This window comes from Eucyclogobius newberryi, unplaced genomic scaffold (assembly GCF_026437365.1).
Source record: "Eucyclogobius newberryi isolate DKJ021-1_F unplaced genomic scaffold, fEucNew1.0.hap1 SCAF_3, whole genome shotgun sequence".
Classification (NCBI taxonomy): domain Eukaryota; kingdom Metazoa; phylum Chordata; class Actinopteri; order Gobiiformes; family Gobiidae; genus Eucyclogobius; species Eucyclogobius newberryi.
The window spans coordinates 34,944,039-34,962,840 of NW_027315945.1; the positions used below are offsets into that span (position 1 = coordinate 34,944,039).

An 18,802-nucleotide genomic window follows, 5' to 3' on the forward strand; every position below is an offset into this window, starting at 1 on the left:
CAGATCAATAGCATTAAAAACACATGTGCTTGTTTTAATCGTGGCCCGTTACGAACTCGACTTATGTGATTCAAGTTCTAGTGCAAGTGCGTTGTTCATTAGTTTGACCAAAAAGTGTGTCATTAAAGAGGCTACGGTGAGTTTTTCATGTAATAATGCATTGTTTATGTGAATATTTGCATCTTTAAAACACATTTGAAGTGTTCAAGAGCAGCAGCAGAATGGCAATAGCAAATCAAGCTATAATAATTATTAAAGTGGATTTAAATGGAACAAACAATGTGTTGTAGGGCAAAAAGAAAAAGCAAATACAACACTTATGTACAATGAGTAGTTCTGACAGCGTTACTATTACACAAAGTGCGTGAAGTGTCATTCAAATCCCACATTTAGTCTCCAAATATATGAGCACGGCTGGTTTATCTCCCTTACATCACGCGCCTCCTCCATCAGCAGTGGTCGCTCTTGTCCCGTTTATGCACATCACAACCTGCGGCTCGCGCGCACCGGAGCCGCCGTCGTTCCGAGCCGCGGCGGTGATGATGCTGATGCTGATGATGATGCTGATGCTGATGCTGATGATGATGCTGATGCTGATGCTGATGATGATGCTGATGCTGATGCTGATGCTGATGCTGATGCTGATGCTGATGCTGATGCTGATGCTGATGCTGATGCTGATGATGAGCCACGTTCACCTCCAGAGCTTCACGTGCATCCTACACTCCTGTACCTGTCTAAACGCGCGCGCTGCTGCTGCTGCTGCTGCTGCTGCTGCTGCTGCTCATCACCGCGGGCATCATTATCACTCCTTATTATTAAGACAGAGAGAGAAAGAGGGAGGAAGAGAGAGAGAGAGAGAGAGAGAGAGAGAGAGAGAGAGGGAGAGAGGGAGAGAGGGGAGCTGTGGGGGGAAAATCCTGCAAATCAATACAGGATACCTTTTGCAGCGGTAGTGAAAACGAGGGGGGCGGAGTGGGTGAGGGAGAGAGGGAGGGGTGAGAGAGAGAAGAGGAGGGTGGAGGGAGGGTGGAGGGTGGAGGGAGGGTGGTGTGTGAGGAGTGGAGTAGCGGCTCTCTCTTCGCTTCAATGTTGCGGCCAGCTTCGTAGTGGCACATCGCTACAATCCTGGAGGGAGCCGGGTCGAGTCGCTGTTTGGGGTTCCCACGTTGAGAGAGAGAGAGAGAGAGAGAGAGAGAGAGAGAGAGAGGAAAGAGCTCGCGGGGGACAGAACAGAAAGATAGACACAAAAAAGACACACAGACGGATGGACGGAGATAGGCGAGTGCGCCGTTAGAATAAAGAAAAAAAAGAAAAAGGGGGAAAACGCGCGACGCCCGTTCCACTGACTTCCTTCCTTCCTTTACTTAGTCATTTGTTTGTCTTATATCGATTGATTGCGTTTTAATTACTGCCTTGTGACGGGAGGAGGCGGAGCGTCGGGGCGCGCGCGGTACTGTGCTTTTGCGGTGCTGTGTTGTTGATGTTGCGCCGCGCGTGAGAAAAAAAAGAAATATCTCAGAGACTTTCTTTATTTTTCATTCCCCCCCCTGTTCTTGTGCAAACAGTTGATTCTTTTGATTCTCTGGCGGTTGTAGCCTTTGTTGTGTTTTTTGTGTATTGTTTTTTTAAATGAAGCCAATGCGCTCCCGCCGCGCCTCCGCACAGCACGGTACATGTCCTCTCCCGTAGCCTCCATGCAAAAGAGGAGAGGAGGAGAAGTAGTGAGCGCGCCGCAGCTAGACACCAAATACAATAGAGTAAACCAAATACTACAGTCCTGCAGCAGAGAGGCCAAGGCGAGACTTTAAAACGCGCCTCGGCACTGTTTTCTTTCCCAAAAACCAAAGCGAATAACGGCCACGGGAGCGACCGTTACATGCCTTCTCACGCCGCCCGGAAGCTCTGAGCGCGCGCGGGGCCAACCCTATGTTTACTCAAGGAACAGAACAGATAGTTTAACCAAAGGCTTTTGCATTCGTAACTTTTGCTCTCGCGGAGTCTCATCCCGGTCTGTCCGTCTGTGTGTTTGTCCGCGCGGGGCAGCGGCAGCGAGAGACGCGCGCGGGACCCGGCGGGAGAATCTTATAGTCTATGCACATCGCGACAACTCCAAAGTCCACATGAGAGTCAAAGTGCGCCGCTGGGCTTCATGTTAAGCTCTCCACACCGACTACATACCCGACGAGAACGACGACGACGACGAGGAGCGCGGAGAGAAGACGCCTGGGCCACCGCCGCGACTGACCAGAGGACCGGGCTCGTGCCGCCGCCGCCGCCGCCACGTTATTCGCCAAAACCAAAACAAGAACCGACAGGGCGAAGATCATGTTTGTTCCGCTGCCGGTGCCGTTCGTGTTTCAAAGAACCGCCTGCCCTGACCTCAACGCCTGGCGCCTCAAGTCTCCCCTGGCTCTACGCTCCAACTCCGGTAAGAATCCGCGTCTCCTCCGCCTCCGCCGCTACGAGCCTCGTCCGTGTCGGTCGCGCCGCGCGGACCTCGCCCCGCTGCCGTCGGTCCGTCCACCCACACGCGCGCACACACACAGGCAGCGCCCCGGGGGAAAAAAAACCCGCACAGAACACGTCCAAAAAAGATGGATCCACCACCGCGCGCGTCTTTCCGTCGTGCAGAGCCGCGCGTAAAAGCTCCCGTCGCGTGCGCTCGTTTCTCGCGGTGTATATCTCCACTAGCTCCATCCTTCTCCACTCCCGGCTCCATCCTTCTCCTCTCCCGGCTCCATCCTTCTCCACTCCCGGCTCCATCCTTCCATCCTTCTCCACTCCCGGCTCCATCCTTCTCCACTCCCGGCTCCATCCTTCTCCACTCCCGGCTCCATCCTTCTCCACTCCCGGCTCCATCCTTCTCCTCTCCCGGCTCCATCCTTCTCCACTCCCGGCTCCATCCTTCTCCTCTCCCGGCTCCATCCTTCTCCACTCCCGGCTCCATCCTTCTCCTCTCCTCCGCTGCCTCCGCCTGAACCTCAGCCTCCGTCTCTCCCCAACTAGACTCTCGACAGGCAGGGAATATTCATGCCAACTTATCGATCTTGCGGAGATCGATTCCTGGGCCGGTGGAAGCAGCGGAGAGAGGGGGAGACTGAAGGAGAAAGAGTGTGTCGGGCGCACTGGCGGAGGAGCATTTGTGGGGGCAAAAAAGCTGTTGTGAAATCAGTCACTCCGGACGCTGTTGTGTTGTTGTGCCTGCACGCGCTTGCTTTTGACCATGTGTACATATTATTATCATCATTACAATATTATCATGTTGGTTCTGCTCGGTGATGGAGGCCGGGGTTCGATCGGGACGCTGTGTCTTGTCCCGCGTTGGAGAGAGAGCGGCCGCGCGCGTTTGTTGGAGAGGGGAACCGCGTTGTGGATGGATGCTGTGCGGGGAAGAGGAGGGGGCAGTGGGACCGGCTGGCGGTGTGGCTGGGGCCGCGTCTGTGTTTCATCTGCGCTCAAGCGGAATCAGAGACGCGCGCGGCCCGTTACACAGCTTCTTTTTGTGTGTGTGTTGCTCCTTCTCACAGGAGGCAGGCAACAGCTGTTCTGCGCCGGCTCACGCGCGGACATGGCCGCCTGACTCACACCTATTTCTTTTTTCTTTCTTTTTTTGTGTGTGTGTTGTTACTCAGGCTGCTGGGCTGGTTAAAGTTATTCACCCGGGCATGAGCATAAAGTGGAGTTACTTGCGTCTGCGTGCGTAATTGTGCGTAAATGTGGCTGCCGTGTGCACCTTTGCCACTGGGCAGTTTCTTAAAGGGACAGCGCACCCTGCCAAGTCCAGAACCACGGCCGGTGTCACGTGCAACGAGCCGGGGTTCTGCTTTCCTAAAGACACACAGCAGACAAGAGAGTGTTACAACTTGTGTCAACACCGGACTACGCAAATCAGTCAGTTTTTACTCCACTTTTGACATTGGGGCACGTTTGTTGAGTTGCTCCTCATGTTCATTTGTAGGATATATTACTTTTTAACCAGTTTTAATTATTGCTGAGTGATTTTGAAAGTATCTAATGGGCAAAGTTTCTGACATGCATTGCAGTTGTGTTTGGACTTGTGAGTTATCTTTGGTTTTGATGCTGTTTGGTTTTAGACACGTCCAGAATCATTTGAGAGCAAACTGAGCTAATAAATTAATGCAAGAATGATGTTTGTAGAGGTCTAAAGTACATTCTGCGGGTTTTATACACAACAAGAAAGGCTATTTTGTGGTTTGCATAGGACTTAAATAATAGTGTTTTTTACTGATTGCGGCGATTGAAAATTGCATTAAAATATCTCGCAGTCCTAATTTAGATTCACGTTTAGCATTTTTGGCTGTAGAGAAAGTGATCGGCAATTCAGGGAAACCAAAACGTTGGTGACGAGTGCAATATCAAGAATGACCACTGGCCGAATCGGTGAAACGGTTTGACCTTCGGTTTGGGCAGAAGTGTTTGTTGTTCATCTTTGTTGGACAAGGTTTCAAAGGTCGTCATCTGGACATTGTTTTAAGACGTTTCCACACAAAAGTCCGTTTCAATCCGAGTTTCAATCTAATATAAAGTTATTTTCAATTTGATGGATCGAAATCAATGCCCAGATGACTTCCCTTGAAACCTTGTCTATCATGGACCACCCCGGGACAAATGAGGAATCTACCGTATTTTCCGCACTATAAAGTGCACTGGATTATTAAGCGCACTGTCAATGAATGGTTTATTTTAGATAATTGTTCATATATAAGACGCACCGAACTGTAAGGCGCATTAAGCGAAACAAAACATATACCACACAAAATTGCTCCGAGGTCAGTAAACACAACCAGAATTAATCCATATATAAATCGCACTGGATTAAAAGGCGCACTGTCAATTTTTGATAAAATTAAAGTGTTTTAAGTGCTCCTTATAGTGCGGAAAATACGGTAATTGTAATTTTAATGCAACAAAATAAACATTACACCAATATTTATGTATGTTTGAAATGGAGCTAACTAAAATAATCTGCTCTGATCATAGCACCAAAGCGAAGGACCCGTTTAGCGCTTATACATGGGATTAGTCGGGCTTGTGTTCCAAAAAGCAGCGCTTCAAATGCAAAATATTAAACTAAAATTGTGAGGCCAAAAGTGTGAACTGAACTGCGCCAATTTCAGATTAGAAATGCCACCGAAAATCCCGTCTCGTCCCGATCTTGTGTCTCGTCTTGCGGGTACTGCGTCTCTCTTAGATTTTTAACACGCCCGAAGAAAACCAGTTCCACCTAATAACAGGCCGCCTCGGCTCACGTCGCCGCCTCGTCGTATACGTAGCCTGTAGTTGCCATCCAGATACAGCCAAAGTGAATTCCGGTTGCACAATTCCGGCTCCGTATCTGAACTTCCCTCTTCTCCCCAGTCAGCAGCGTGTGACAGTGAGAAGATGATGGAGGCACCTGTTTCCTGCCATATCTCCGACAGCAACGCACGCACACACACACACACACACACACACATACACACACACACATACACACACACATCACACACACAGGCACCGGAGCGAGCAAGAGAAGAGAGGATGGGGCGGGGGGAGAGAGAGAGAGGAGGAGTTTCGTGAAAAATGGCGAATGTCAAAACGAGATAAAGGAGAAAAAAGAAGTTGGAAGAGAGAGTGAGAGCGAGAAAGAGAGGCTGGGTGGAAGTAAGAGCAGATGACAGAGTGAAAAACGAGGACGGAGAGGAAAACCCGCGTTGAGCTTTTGAGAGGTTAGAGTAAACCTGGGATGAGTCATCGTGTCCCGGCGTCCCGCATCTGAATACGCGGGTGAACCGTGGGGGCACTCCTCATGTGCGTGCACTTGTACGGGTTGCGGGGGAAGGTCCAAAGCGTGGTTATATTCCCGATTTTGATAAAGGACGGCGACCCGCTGTCCTTCTTGCGCTTAGAGGCGTTGACTCTTGAAGGTGAAGGGTCAGGACGAGCGCGGGGCAAACGGAGCTGCTTTATTCATGATGCTGTCTGTGTGGAATTGTGAATAACGGGGCAGCGATGCACCGGGCGCTGCTGTTATGGACATGCAGATTCTCATAAGTGGCATTCGTCTTAGTTCAAGCAATTAAATAGATAATATTCTAGTAATATAATATCCCTTGATGGCTCACTTAAATAAATGTTAAAGTGCCTATGACGTGTTTTACATTTTTAACTTTATTTGGTGTATTTATAGGTGTCGTACAGATATATTATAGTTTTATACCAATCGAGCAGGTATTTGTGGAAAATGTTGAAAAAGCTTTTGGAAATTGACAGCAAGTGACATCACACCAGGGACACTCTTTCATCTGATGTTTATGCTTAATTTACAGAAAAGAAACAACTTTTTTTAATGTGTCAATTATTAAAAAAAAACATTGACAATAAGTAAGTTTTGGCCGACTGGTTGCAAGCTTATTTCCTAGTGTGATGTCATCAATTACAAACAGGAAGTACAATTTCACACCAACAAAATGAGCTATTCTGGGGTAAATGTTTAGAATATGTTTTAGCAACATTTTAAATATATCGATTGTAACTCAATTTGAGTTCAATGAGTCGCCCGACCTGTCAGAGGCACTTTAAATGTACATAAAGTAATCAACCAATTGTTCAGCTTCATAATTTCCCTGCTTTCTTTTCCCAATATTTCAGAATTCTTAATGCCAGACAAAGTGAAGTACGAAGACATTTGGGTCTGGAACTGTCTCTACGATGGGCGTGATTGACAGGCGGGTTAACCAATCAGAGAAAAGCACGACCTGCGGTGTCTAAACAAAAATGGCATATGAGAAAAAGCGCTGATTTCTGCAGAATCAACAACGAGCAAAGCCTTAAACTCTTATGTATTTGAGGTTTAAAAAAAAGTCACATATTTTGCCATGAGAATATTCGAGCGACTTTGATTGGAGCGACTCAAATAAAGGCGGTTCTTCGACACACTTTGTGGTTCGGTCCAGATCCTTCTGCATTCAAACACTGATCGGCGACGTGCTCATCTCCATCGAGATGTATCGCCTGGAATGTACACGGTGTGGGTTTAAAAAACGTATCGATCTCTATGGAAACATGCACTGGACCAACCAAGGCCAGCTCTGTGGCGAGGCAGTCAGAAGACACACTTTGAATGCTACGTTTCGACAATAAAAGCCACTTGTAATTGAATGCATGAAAGATAGATAAGTTACTGAATATTCCAATCAAATCAATAACATCAGCATCAGAAAAGTTACATAGTGTGCCTTTAAAACTCAATAGTTGCTCTCTCCTCCTCTAATTTTGACTTTATTTGGTCTATTTATACCTGTCGTACATATAAATTATAGTTTTACACCAATCAAGTACGTATTTGTGGAGAAAAGTCGAAAAATCAGTAGAAAAATGACAGGAAGTGACATCACACTTGGGACACACATTCCAGTCAAAGTGTATGCATTATTTACACAAAATAAACAACTTTTTTGACTCTCTTATAACTAATTGAACAAAATAAAGTTGGTCTCATAGCTCAGAGGGCAAGAAGAAAGAGGACAAACATGTCCGTAATGCCCTCTCAGCCTGTGGTTACCCCGCTTGGGCCCTCAACAGAGTGAAGAGAACCAAGAAGCAGGACAAAAGGGAAACTGAACAGAGAAGGAAGGGTGTTTCTATCCCTTATGTCTCTGGCCTGTCGGAAAAACTGCAGAGAATTTTTAGACAACACGAAGTCCCTGTTTATTTTAAACCAGGAAACACTTTAAGACAAAAACTGGTTCACCCAAAGGACAAGTTGCCGACTCAAAAACAGAGCAATGTAGTTTATTCGATCCAATGCAGTGAAGAAAGCTGTAAAGAACGTTACATAGGTGAGACGAAACAGCCTCTACACAAGAGGCTTTATCAGCACAGAAGAAATACAAGTTCAGGACCTCAGAGTGCCGTGCATCTCCATCTTGAAGCCTCTAATCACTCGTTTGAAGCCGGTGAGGTGAAGGTTTTAAGCAGGAGAAAAGATGGTTTGAAAGAGGAGTCAAGGAAGCTATTTTTGTTAAAAAAGAAAGACCTTCTTTAAACAGAAATGGAGGGCTAAGGTTTAATCTTCCTGTTATTTATAATGGGTTACTGAACCCCTGGAAAGGTAGAGGACCAGGACCAGGACATGTAGATGCTAATCAGGTACTCAGGGTGGTTGAGCCAGGGTCTCACAAAAACAAAGAGGTTTTAACAGCCCATTAAAATTCTGAATAGGCTCGGTAGATACAAGGGGGGAGTTTCTGTTGAAACAAACAACTCTTTCTACTTCAGGAAGGCTCCGCCCAATGGGCGGGTCTTAACACAGAACAGTATTAATATCGGAGTTCTCGACCTAAATTCTTTTATTGACAATGACTCTTGGATGAGAGTCGAAACGTCTATTTTTCAAACTGAGTCCAGATGACTACAACTGAAGCTTTTTCTACTTTGGTCTCATATATTTTTATTTTCAGACTTTAGCCCTGTGTTGATGTGTAATTTCCTAGAGTGATGTCATCAATTAGAAACAGGAAGTGAAATTATAAACCTCAAAAAATGACCTATTCTGTGATAACATTTAAATTTCAAAATTCAAAATACATTTATCTCAACTGCGTTTTAGTTCAACGAGTCGTCCGACCTGTAGGGGGCACTTCAACGCCTACGTCCCCCACATTAGCGTCCCATTCTTTGCACGTTTCCCTCCGCGATCGTTTAGCTCTCGCCTCCGAAAGTTCGGGGGCCCTCAACTTGATTTGCTTAAGCCGACTCGCCTCTCCAAGCGGTTTCCGGGGCTCCTTGACTCCTTTGAATAGAGAGGTCACAGGTTAGCGCCGCCGTGTTTGACTCGGCCCCTCGCGACCCTCGTCCGCCCCTCGCGTCTCGATTCCCTTTCATGCTCCCACCAGCCCGGAGCGCTCGGCGAGTCTTTCGGGGGCTCCAACACATCCACATGAAATAGACACGCGGCGGCACAAAGCGAGCGCGTTTTCCCCCCCCTCCCCGCCCCGCTCCCCCGGCCCGCTTGTTCAAAAAAAACGCCGCTGTTGTTTTCGTGTGTGTTTTGTTCTATTTTTAATGCGTCTGCAGAGGTCCGGAGTCGCGACCGCTTGAACCGTCTGTGCGGTAACCGTGGTCGGCGCAGGCCCGATCAACGTTAAGTGCCACATAAAAGTTTAATAGAACATAGAACTGGGAACCGTGGCGAGAGGCTTGGAGGTGATGTGATATGATGGTATTTGACGGCGCATCGAGGGAAACCTGCTCCTCTCGCTCCCTTTCAATCTGGAACGCCGGGCTAAATACAGTCCATCTCTGGCTACGCGCCCTCTGTCACAGCCCATTAGGCAGCGGGTCGGACCGTACGGGCTAACGCGGTCCGCCCTGGGCCCTCTCACTATGGTTACTTACACATGCTTTCGATGGCGGGATCCTTTATTGCGTTCTGGTGTCCGTCTGTCTTCTCTCGCATCGATCGGCGCTGACACAGATTTCGTTCGTTTTTTGTCGACCCGCTTCCTGGCGGTGGACGGCAAATCGGGTGCGTTAATTCGCCACCGGAAACCGCCACAATGACACGTTTTGAGGAAGAAAAATATCATACTTTATGCCACCAAAAAGCCTCTTCTAAATGTACAATATTGTTAAAAAATGAGCTGCAACACATAAATAGCAGAAATAAACACTGTAGTTCTTAATGTTATTGTATTACAAACTCCTCCCCCATAAATGCAAGTATTAATCCCTTTTTTTTCCCAACAATATACAATTTCACTGTAGTGTAGAGTCAAAAAATAGATGCTATCCTGACTAGATATTGATTTGACCAAGTATCAGAACTCTGGAACTCTTTCTGAAGTTCAACCCCTTTTACTGACAGGCGATTGGCTGTGGACCTCTCGATTGAACAGACACCGAGCTCATTGTTGACGATTTGAAACCACTGGCTCTAGTGCTACGGGATGAATCGCGATTTGAGTGGTCGTAATTGGAAAAACACAACAACTGCCAATCGTTTAAGTACAAAATATGCTTTATTATTACGTACAAAACGTTCTGTAGTTTGTCCATCAACAGACTTTTTTCTGAAATGTTTGTTGTTGTTACCATGTTTATAAGTTCACATTTTCATCTTTTCCCAAACGTTAAAGCCCCTGGACGTGTTTAAAGTGTGATCTTTGAGTTGGCGTCACTATTCCAGACAATCAAACCGGTGTAGAAACTAGAATAAGAAAAAGACGCCCGGTGTTTCCGCCTGTTTAAAACAGTCGGCGAGTCACAGAACTCTGGACGTCTCAGTCTGTTCGGACAGTTCCGGTTGCCACGCCGGCATACGAATGTTGAAAAGACACATATTCCAAATGTTAACGCCAGAAATAATACGTGAAAAGCTAGAAACGGAGATATGTTTAGAAGCGGAGATGTTGTTTTGTTGGAGGACGTTCTTCTCCACACACACGAACACCGTCGGTGCTTTGTCCGCCTTTACCTTTGGCTCGCTCTCGTTCCCGCCGTGTCATGAACGCGTCTGAACGTGATCGAGCTTCTGACAGTGAAACGGCACACACATGAACCCACGGTGGCGTTTATCCGTCCAAAGGGTGCGTGACTCGACACATCTATTTTTAGTAACTGTGGAAAGTGATATTCAAAGATAGATTGCAACCCTATCATGTTAGATACGTTTCCAGAATGGTTCACCCCTAATTAGATCTCGATTGGATCAAAATCTGATTTATGGCGTTGGCAGAGACCCAAAAGGGGAAAGCCTTAAGACAACAAATACCGTTTATATCTAGCTAGTAACACACCTATTTTTAACTTAATACAAATGTGCGTCGTCGTTTTTTGTAATTTGCCGTGACCTATTTACACCGCAGCGAGACGCCCTGGGGTTCAAAGGCAGTCTTTAGAAAACGCTGGCCCGTATCATTTATCATCCTTTGTTTCTCTGCCCTTTCGCCGCGATCGGACGCGTTTACGCCGGTGCTTCCCGCGCGCATACATATGCATGGCCTTTACGGCGTGCGAGCTGAAGTCTTTGAGCACATGGGCAAACTAGTGTGTCTGGGTATAGATTGGTTTGCGGAGGGGAGTGTGCGAGTCGCGGTGTTAACATGATTGCAAATGACAAAATGTCAACCTGGGTTTGTTAGCAACATAATGGGGAATCAATAGACACAAGAAAGATGTCAATACTACATGCTTTATTGCATTAAGCTACCTCTCTCCCTCTCTGTGGCCCGCTTCCCCTCCCACCAGCTCTGTCACAATGCAATTCTCCCTCTCCGGCTTGTACTGGGAGAATTAGATTGTAGCTTATATACGAGCCGACCACAGGCTTCGAATGCAGCGGCCCCAGCGCACGAGGCTATAGCGGCTAATGGGCTATTTACGTATATATATATCAGGAGGAGCATGTCAGCGTCACTCATGGGCTGTGACAGCGTGACGGCACCCGCAGGAGCAGCGGCTGTGACGCTCTGGACATCTGAACATGCAGCTGCACATAATGGCATCTGGCTCTGGTGCGTGTTATTGCTGCGGCTCGGACAAGACGCGATGTAAAGATGGAGTGCGGCGGTGAAATGGTGAAATGGTGAAATGGTGAAAGGGCAGCGTGCTGCTTCGCCCGGGGGGTTCCGGGGAGATGACACGTTTTGCAAATTAACGATTCAAGTCAAAGATCTCCAAAGTGTGAATGGAGAAAAGTACTAGAAATGGCAGATATGAAGTGGAAGAGCAAAAATAACCTGATGTTTGAGTTGTAAATTCCAAGGACATCGCGCTATGGTTTCCATGAATAATGATCTGAAAGTTGTAATCTAAATCTGTAAGAGGTGATTAGTGCCGCTCCCAAGCCTGAATACGGTTTAAACACGTGACATGGCATCTGGCATAAAAGTCTGCTAAAAGAGGCAGCGTACATCTGTCGGCATCGCCATGTCTGTTTGGGCTGGTCCTTTTGACTTCCACCCAAACTACAACGCAGCGCTGTGATTGGTCAGGCCCTCAGCGGCTCAAACCGACCAGATGATTCTCAATTCCCAAATGCGAGAATTCATCCAGCGTGAGCCAGGTTAACGTTCCAGTATCGCTCTTGATGAAGAACGTGGCTGAAAACTCAACGTCGGCTCATTTTTACCATCTCTCAAAAAGACTGGAAAGTTTGTGCGCCACTTTCAAGGCCGATCTTTATGTCCTTTACTTTACAATGTCCCATAAACCTACGACTACAAGCTGATTAAATGAAATAATATCAGTCTAAGTACATTATGAAGAGTAACGCTGCTCCTTCTCACTGCTACGTCGTGTTTAAGTGTTTTGAGCGCCGCGTACACGAGGTGAGTCCTGAGTGCGCCGCTGCTGCTGCTGCTGCCGCTGCTGCCGCTGCTGCTGCTGCTGCCGCTGCTGCTGCTGCTGCTGCTGCTGCTTTCACTAATGTTCAGTTAATGGCGACGCGCTCCCTCAGCTCATTAGCACTGCTGAGTGGCATTGAGTTTCTCCAGGGAACCGGGACACACTTATACAATGCATCCTTATGAGCCATTAGCGTATTAAAAAGCATTATCCACACTCTCACCCGCGCGGCTCGTGTGCCAAACAATGACCTTCTCACAAACACCATTAAATATGCACGGGCCGCTAATGATAGACACGGGGCGCAGCGGGACGTGGCGGCCATTATGCAAACGTATTCGCCCTAAAGGCCACGCATTAACATCTCCGTCATTCAGATTCTGCGACGGAACAAGTGCTTTCGGTCGCCGGCTAATTGGTAACAACCGGAAGTTCATTGAAACGTCGGGGATTGAATGAAATGTAAATGAGCGGAAAGCGGTGGATTGGAACATGTTTGTAAAAGGGTGTGGGGGAAAGTGCAGATACAGGAGGAAATATTACTCGTATCACAAAGAGATCTACTTAAATAATAGTTCTAAAGTACTTGTTTTAACGGTAAAAAAGTATTCCACACAGTTTGAGAACCGTTAAAGCGTCAAATGTAGTGATTTTGAGCAAGAATTGTGCTGATCTTTGGTCAAAATTAGCATTTTAAATCAAACATCCTTATTTTTCAAGTGAATTTTCAGTATGTGATTTGTTTGCTCAAAGCCGGGACTTGAACTCACAACCTTTTGGCAGGAGCGTGCTGAAAAGAACCCTACAAACTGTATGAAAAGTACTTTCTGCTTTTCAGTCCGGTTCAGAAAGAGCAGAAAGTACACATTAAGTACAGTAGAGATACCTGAAAACGTTACTTAAGTAGAGTTTTGTACTTTCTTACTTTACATTGTCAGTCAGCTACGTATTTGTGGAGAAACTTGGGAGTCTAAGGTGAAATGCAACTAAGAGATGATTGAAATAGATATCAGCTAATTTAGCAATCGAATAATCACTATTTGCTCCTTATTTAGGTTCCAGAATGTGCCATGAACTGAGAAAAGAGGTTTTATGACTCAGATTGAGCAGGAAAACTAAGTGTTTTTGTTGAAAACACGGGAGCAGGAAGTCCTCAAGCTTCATCCGGTCACATTTAGTAAAAATCTCATATTCGTGGGTCTTTTACGTTCTTAACAACCGAAAGAATAATCGCTGGATCGTCAAGTAGCAAAACGATTGTTAGGTGCAGCTCTATTCTAAGTATTGTACCACGTTCTCTTCAGCTAACATTGTGGTTGTTCGCTCATTGTTGTCAAAACTAGTGCCAAACGTTCCGAGTCGGATGCCGTCCCCGCGGTTACTGACTTGAATATTAAAACGGAAAGTATTTGCATTTTTGTTGAATAAGAAACAGGAAAATAATAGTGTTGCAGCAGAAAAGTACAAGAACAGAAGCAGTGATTGAAAAGCGTGTTACAAATTAAAGGTGCACTGCGTAAGTTTTCATGGGGAAGGTCTCCATGGACAGAAGCGGAGGGAAAAATCCTCCGGCGGAAAAAGCAGTTCCCTTTTAAACGACGCTCCGAGGTGAACGACATCATCATTTTGAACATTAGTCACGATGTTGTTTTTATTTTCCTTTTTAATACTATCTTCTATTCTCTTAATAACATTAGAGTTGAGGGGATTTGGGACGAAACGACAAAAAGCAAATTGAAAACACTTGACGTTTATTATTTGTTTCCTCAGCTGTTTTGTGAACTCTTCGCTCCCGCTGCGATAACTCTTGGTTCCGTCCGTCGTCGTGTCGGGCGAAATCCAGCCCGTCATTAGTCCAAATCAGCCAGATCCCACTTAATCAGAGCGACGGCGACGCCAGCCGCCAACGCGCCAATTTGAGGAGGCGTAATCAACACGCAAACGCAAACAAACTGCATCTCCGTCATCGATTTGCGTCCCGTGGTCACGCCGCCCCTCCCCCCGCCCCCCTCCCTCGATAACATGCACACGCTGGAGAGCACTTGACCTCGGCGTGGGGGGGGTTTGGAGGGCGAGGGGGGCGACCGGACTGGCCAGCGCCGCGATGATCAAGGCCAGAGAGGTGCCTCGCCACGGGCTGCCAATCACTTCTATACGCGGCGGTGCAAACAAACCCCCGCCGACAGTATTGAACGTTTGATTGGACGATTGCGGACTTGTGGTTATTCACAGAGCGCCGCGTTGGGCCGGGGAAAACGCCGGGGAAAGTCTGAGAGACGTTGAACCGTGCTGGTTTTGACGCAGGATGTGGTCAGGGACAACACCACATATACTGTATTTTCCGGACTATAAGTCGCACCTTTTTTCATAGTTTTGGCCGGGGTGCGACTTACACTTATATTTATACTTATACTTATACTCCGGAGCGACTTATATGTGGTATTATTTAAGATTTTCACACTTGCAACCGCATTTCATACTCCAGTATGTTTTTCTTCTCTATTATGCATTTTTTGGTGGTGCGACTTATACTCCAGTGCGACTTATAGTCCAGAAAATACAGTACAGTATTTTGTCTGTATTTTGTGTATTTGAGCCTTTTTACTTCACCCTTTTAGCTCGCACAGTTACAACTCTACTTGTATCTCTATTATCCTGTCTTTTTGCATCTTAACTGCATTTGGGACATTAAGTTTCTCTTAATTTAACTCATGGATAAACGACAACTAATATATTACTCATTAACATTAACCCAACATTTCTGCTCTTTTCTTTCAATTTTGTTGTTGTTTTTCTACTGTTATTTCTTATGTATCTATTTTTATTTGTATCTGAAAATCTAACGGGAAAAAAACATATGATTTCAATAGTTCTGTACAGTACAAAGCCAAACGTACAGCATCTACAAACAGTTAAATGAAGCACATTTAGAACCACTTAATAATAAATACACCTTAATTAACCTTAATAAAGCATGAATAATGACTTGATTCAGTGTAAGTATAAGTTAAGGAGGTTAAGAGTATTCGTTAATAAGCCTGAATCATTCTTATTCATCTTGTTGTCTTTGTTTATGCTTTATTAAGGTTTTTAAAAGTGCAGTTATCATAAACTGTCACGTTTCTGATGGATGATCGCAAAAGAAACCGCATTTGTCTTCGTGGATCTGGCTCGTCCTTAAACAGGCGATGAAAACCTCCTTAAGGCCGCGGCCGCACAATGCCACGTGTTTATTTGCCGCTCCCGTTTATCGCCGCGACGACCCCGAGAGTCTGTTCAGTGAAAAGGCTCGGCTCTCGTAAACGCCTCCGCACAGAGCTGCTCTGTTGTTGTCTCTCTGTTGTTTGATTGTGGTCGCCTGTCACCTCCGGCCCCCCCTCCGGCCCCCCCTCCGGCCCCCCCTCCGGCCCCCCCTCCGGCCCCCCCTCCGGCCCCAGCTCCGGCCCCAGCTCCGGCCCAGCTCCGGCCCAGCTCCGGCCCAGCTCCGGCCCAGCTCTCACATGCACCACATTTAGATAATAAAAAAGGCCCATAAAGCGTGGAGGTCTGATTGGGTGCCTCCCCCTCGTGCCCGGGCCTAAATCGGGGTCTCCTGGTCCCCATTTCATTTAGCTGATAAGATTTATGGTAATGAAGGCCGGCCATTAACCTCCGCCGTCCTTCAGAGCGGAGCCGGGCGATATATCGTCCGCGGCATCGCATCAGAACTGTTGTGTGGACGGCAAAGGACGGACAATACTGCAGTTATTCCAGAACCAAAACTCAAATCTACAAAAATAATGGATGAAATGGAAAAAAATCTCGCAGTAAATCTTGCAAACGAGTTGTATAAAGTGATATTTTTGACAGTTTGCACTGATAAATTGTCAGTCAATCAGTTCAGAGTAAAGAGAAGCTCCAGTACTTTGCATTGTGGGAGTTTAGTATATTTATGATTTAGCTTATTTCTAAAAGTCTAACAATCTAGACATTTAGAGACGTATTCAAATATTACAGATGGCTTGAAAGATACGTATTTTTTACTATGATTTACAACAATATTTAGAAAGTGCGTAATTGCTAAAAGGCTAAAGAAAAGTACAGTATTTTCCGGACTATAAGTTGCACCGGAGTTTAAATCGCACCAGCCAAAAAATGCACAATAGAGAAGATAAAAACGTATATAAGTCGCACTGGAGTATAAGTCGCTCTCCGGGAAAAACTATAAAAACGGTGCGACTTATAGTCCGGAAAATACGGTTAAGTCTTTCCACTTTTTAATTAACAATTGGACGCACAATATAGTGTCTGATCCAGTGTTACCACGATGCAAACGCTTCAAACTCGATTCCGATGCTTAAAAATATGAACGTTACTTGAAACACAGTAATATTTGTGCGTTTTTTTAGACAAACGGCCGTATATTTCAACACAAAGTAACAGCACTTTCTTTAAGGTCTAATTTAGATATAACGAGGCTCAAGAACACTCTAAAACTGTCCAGGAAAGTGCACATTCTGCCTTCTTCCTGTCCACAACTTCTACAATCAATTAGCATCTGCTTTCCGACGCACCGCGGTCCGATCACCGCCGCCGAGGAACCGCCCGATGACACGCGGCGACACCCCTTTCCCCGCCGCCCCGCCCTCTCGCGCCCTCGCCCCCCCCCCGGTCGGAGCGTGTCGTCAAACACACCTCCGCCCCTCGTCGCCCCCTTTGAGAGCGGCTGAATACATGTTTAATCTCTCCTCTCTCTCTCTCTCGCTCCCTCTCTTCTCCCGGCGAGCGCTTTGCCTCCTCTGATCCTGATCCTTCCGGCTCGCCGTAGCCCCTCGCCGCTGGAGCGCTGTGTTCTGAAATTAATCTGTTGTACCGCACCTCCTCCTCCGCCTTTCACTCACGCAGCCAATCCCCGCCGCCGCCGACTTAGCGCACAACGGGAGGAAAATCCAGTTCTCCGCGATATTAAAAATTACTTTGCGAATGGCTAAAAGGACTCCTATGTGGCGCGGCGGTTATTGGTTTTCGGGCTAAGTACACGGCGCTCGGGTCTCGCGCGGTTCTGGTAATAGTCTCTTAAATTAAATGCATGTAATGTTAACAGTAATTTCGGCTTGTAAAACAGAGAGGTTTAATCATAGGATGTGCACAGCGGTTGTTGTTAGGACTTTTGTGGCGATGGGCCCCGCTCGACGCTTTCTCCTGATTAAATCCTTCAAAATTGCACTGTTGAATGTCAATCTTTGAAACGCAAACCTGCAATAAGATCACGTGACTTACCCGGGGCGGTTAAGGAAATCTGATCTGATACTGGTGTAGATTTTTCTCTTTTGGTCTAAATTACACGTGATTTAGTCTCAGTTCTGTCAATTTCAAGTTGTGATTATGACGTTTGACTAATTCAGATTGAAATGAACATATTTAAAGGAAAAAAACATTGAAAAAGGAAGATTTTTTTGCCGTTTTTGTGGCTGCTAATATTTTATTTTGACAAAGTTTGACAAATTCTGATTAAAATTAACATATTTAAAGGAAAAAACAACAAATTCTGATTCAAATTAACATATTTAAAGGAAAAAAAGACAGATTTTACCCATTTCTGTTGCTGTTAAGATTTTATTTTTGACTAAGTTTGACTAATTATGATTGAAATTAACGTATTTAAACAGGAAAACAATTATAATTGAACAATTTTAGACTTTTAGCCGTCTAATTCTGATGAACATGAACATATTTACAGGAAAAAACAACTAATTCTGATTAAAATTATTTAAATTTTTTTTTTTCCAAAAGGCAGATTTTTGGCAGTTTCTGTTGCTTTTAACATAGTATTTTGACAAAGTTTGACTAATTATGATCGAAATTAACATATTTAATGATGAAAACATTTAAAAAAGGCAGATTTTTAACCATTTCTGTTGCTGTTTACATTTTATCTTGCCACAATTTGACTGATAAAATAGTGTTGTAGCTTTACATTTGCGCTTGAACAGTGTGTGTTAGATATAAGTACATTTTTAATAATCTTTTGTCTTGATTTTCTATTCTCCTGCTGCCCTTGAACTGTGCTCCTCTTATTCTATCTGATCTTATTGTATCTGATCTTACCCAGGCACAAATGAACACGAGTGAAATCACTATGTGGAAAAGTACATCCAAATATCGCCCTAATATCGATACTGCGTCATAAACAGCTTCATCGCAGTGGTTTTCGGGCGATATCGGGCGGCGGGACACGACCCCCTTCGCTCAAAGAAAGAAAAAACCCTCTTCCCTTGATATTTAACAGTCTATTTAGAACGTCCTTTATCCCGGCACATCATTGCCCTCCCTCTGAAATCATATTCTGGGGGTCCGGACATTGTGCTCGGACTGAGGGGGGTTGTCGGTGGGCGTGACCCGACCTCCTCCCTCTCGCCCCGAACACGTCCTGCACCCCTCTGTCCCTTTGTGTGGGTGTAAAGAGGACAGA

At 45.8% G+C, this 18,802-nt stretch overlaps 1 protein-coding gene across 5 annotated transcripts in view; it reads left to right on the top strand.

Annotated features, from left to right (window-relative positions):
* The first annotated feature begins 2,248 nt into the window (after positions 1-2,248).
* The window catches only part of pou2f2b (POU class 2 homeobox 2b), a 96,899-nt gene continuing 80,345 nt past the window's right edge, over positions 2,249-18,802 (top strand). For 2 of the 5 annotated variants that reach the window (XM_072461096.1, XM_072461097.1), the window contains exon 1: positions 2,250-2,431. In XM_072461096.1, coding sequence (XP_072317197.1) covers positions 2,329-2,431 — 103 coding nt within the window. In that variant the 5' untranslated portion in view covers positions 2,250-2,328. Of the gene's footprint in view, positions 2,432-18,802 lie in introns of all 5 variants that reach the window. The other 3 variants (XM_072461099.1, XM_072461101.1, XM_072461098.1) reach the window with 2 other exon arrangements.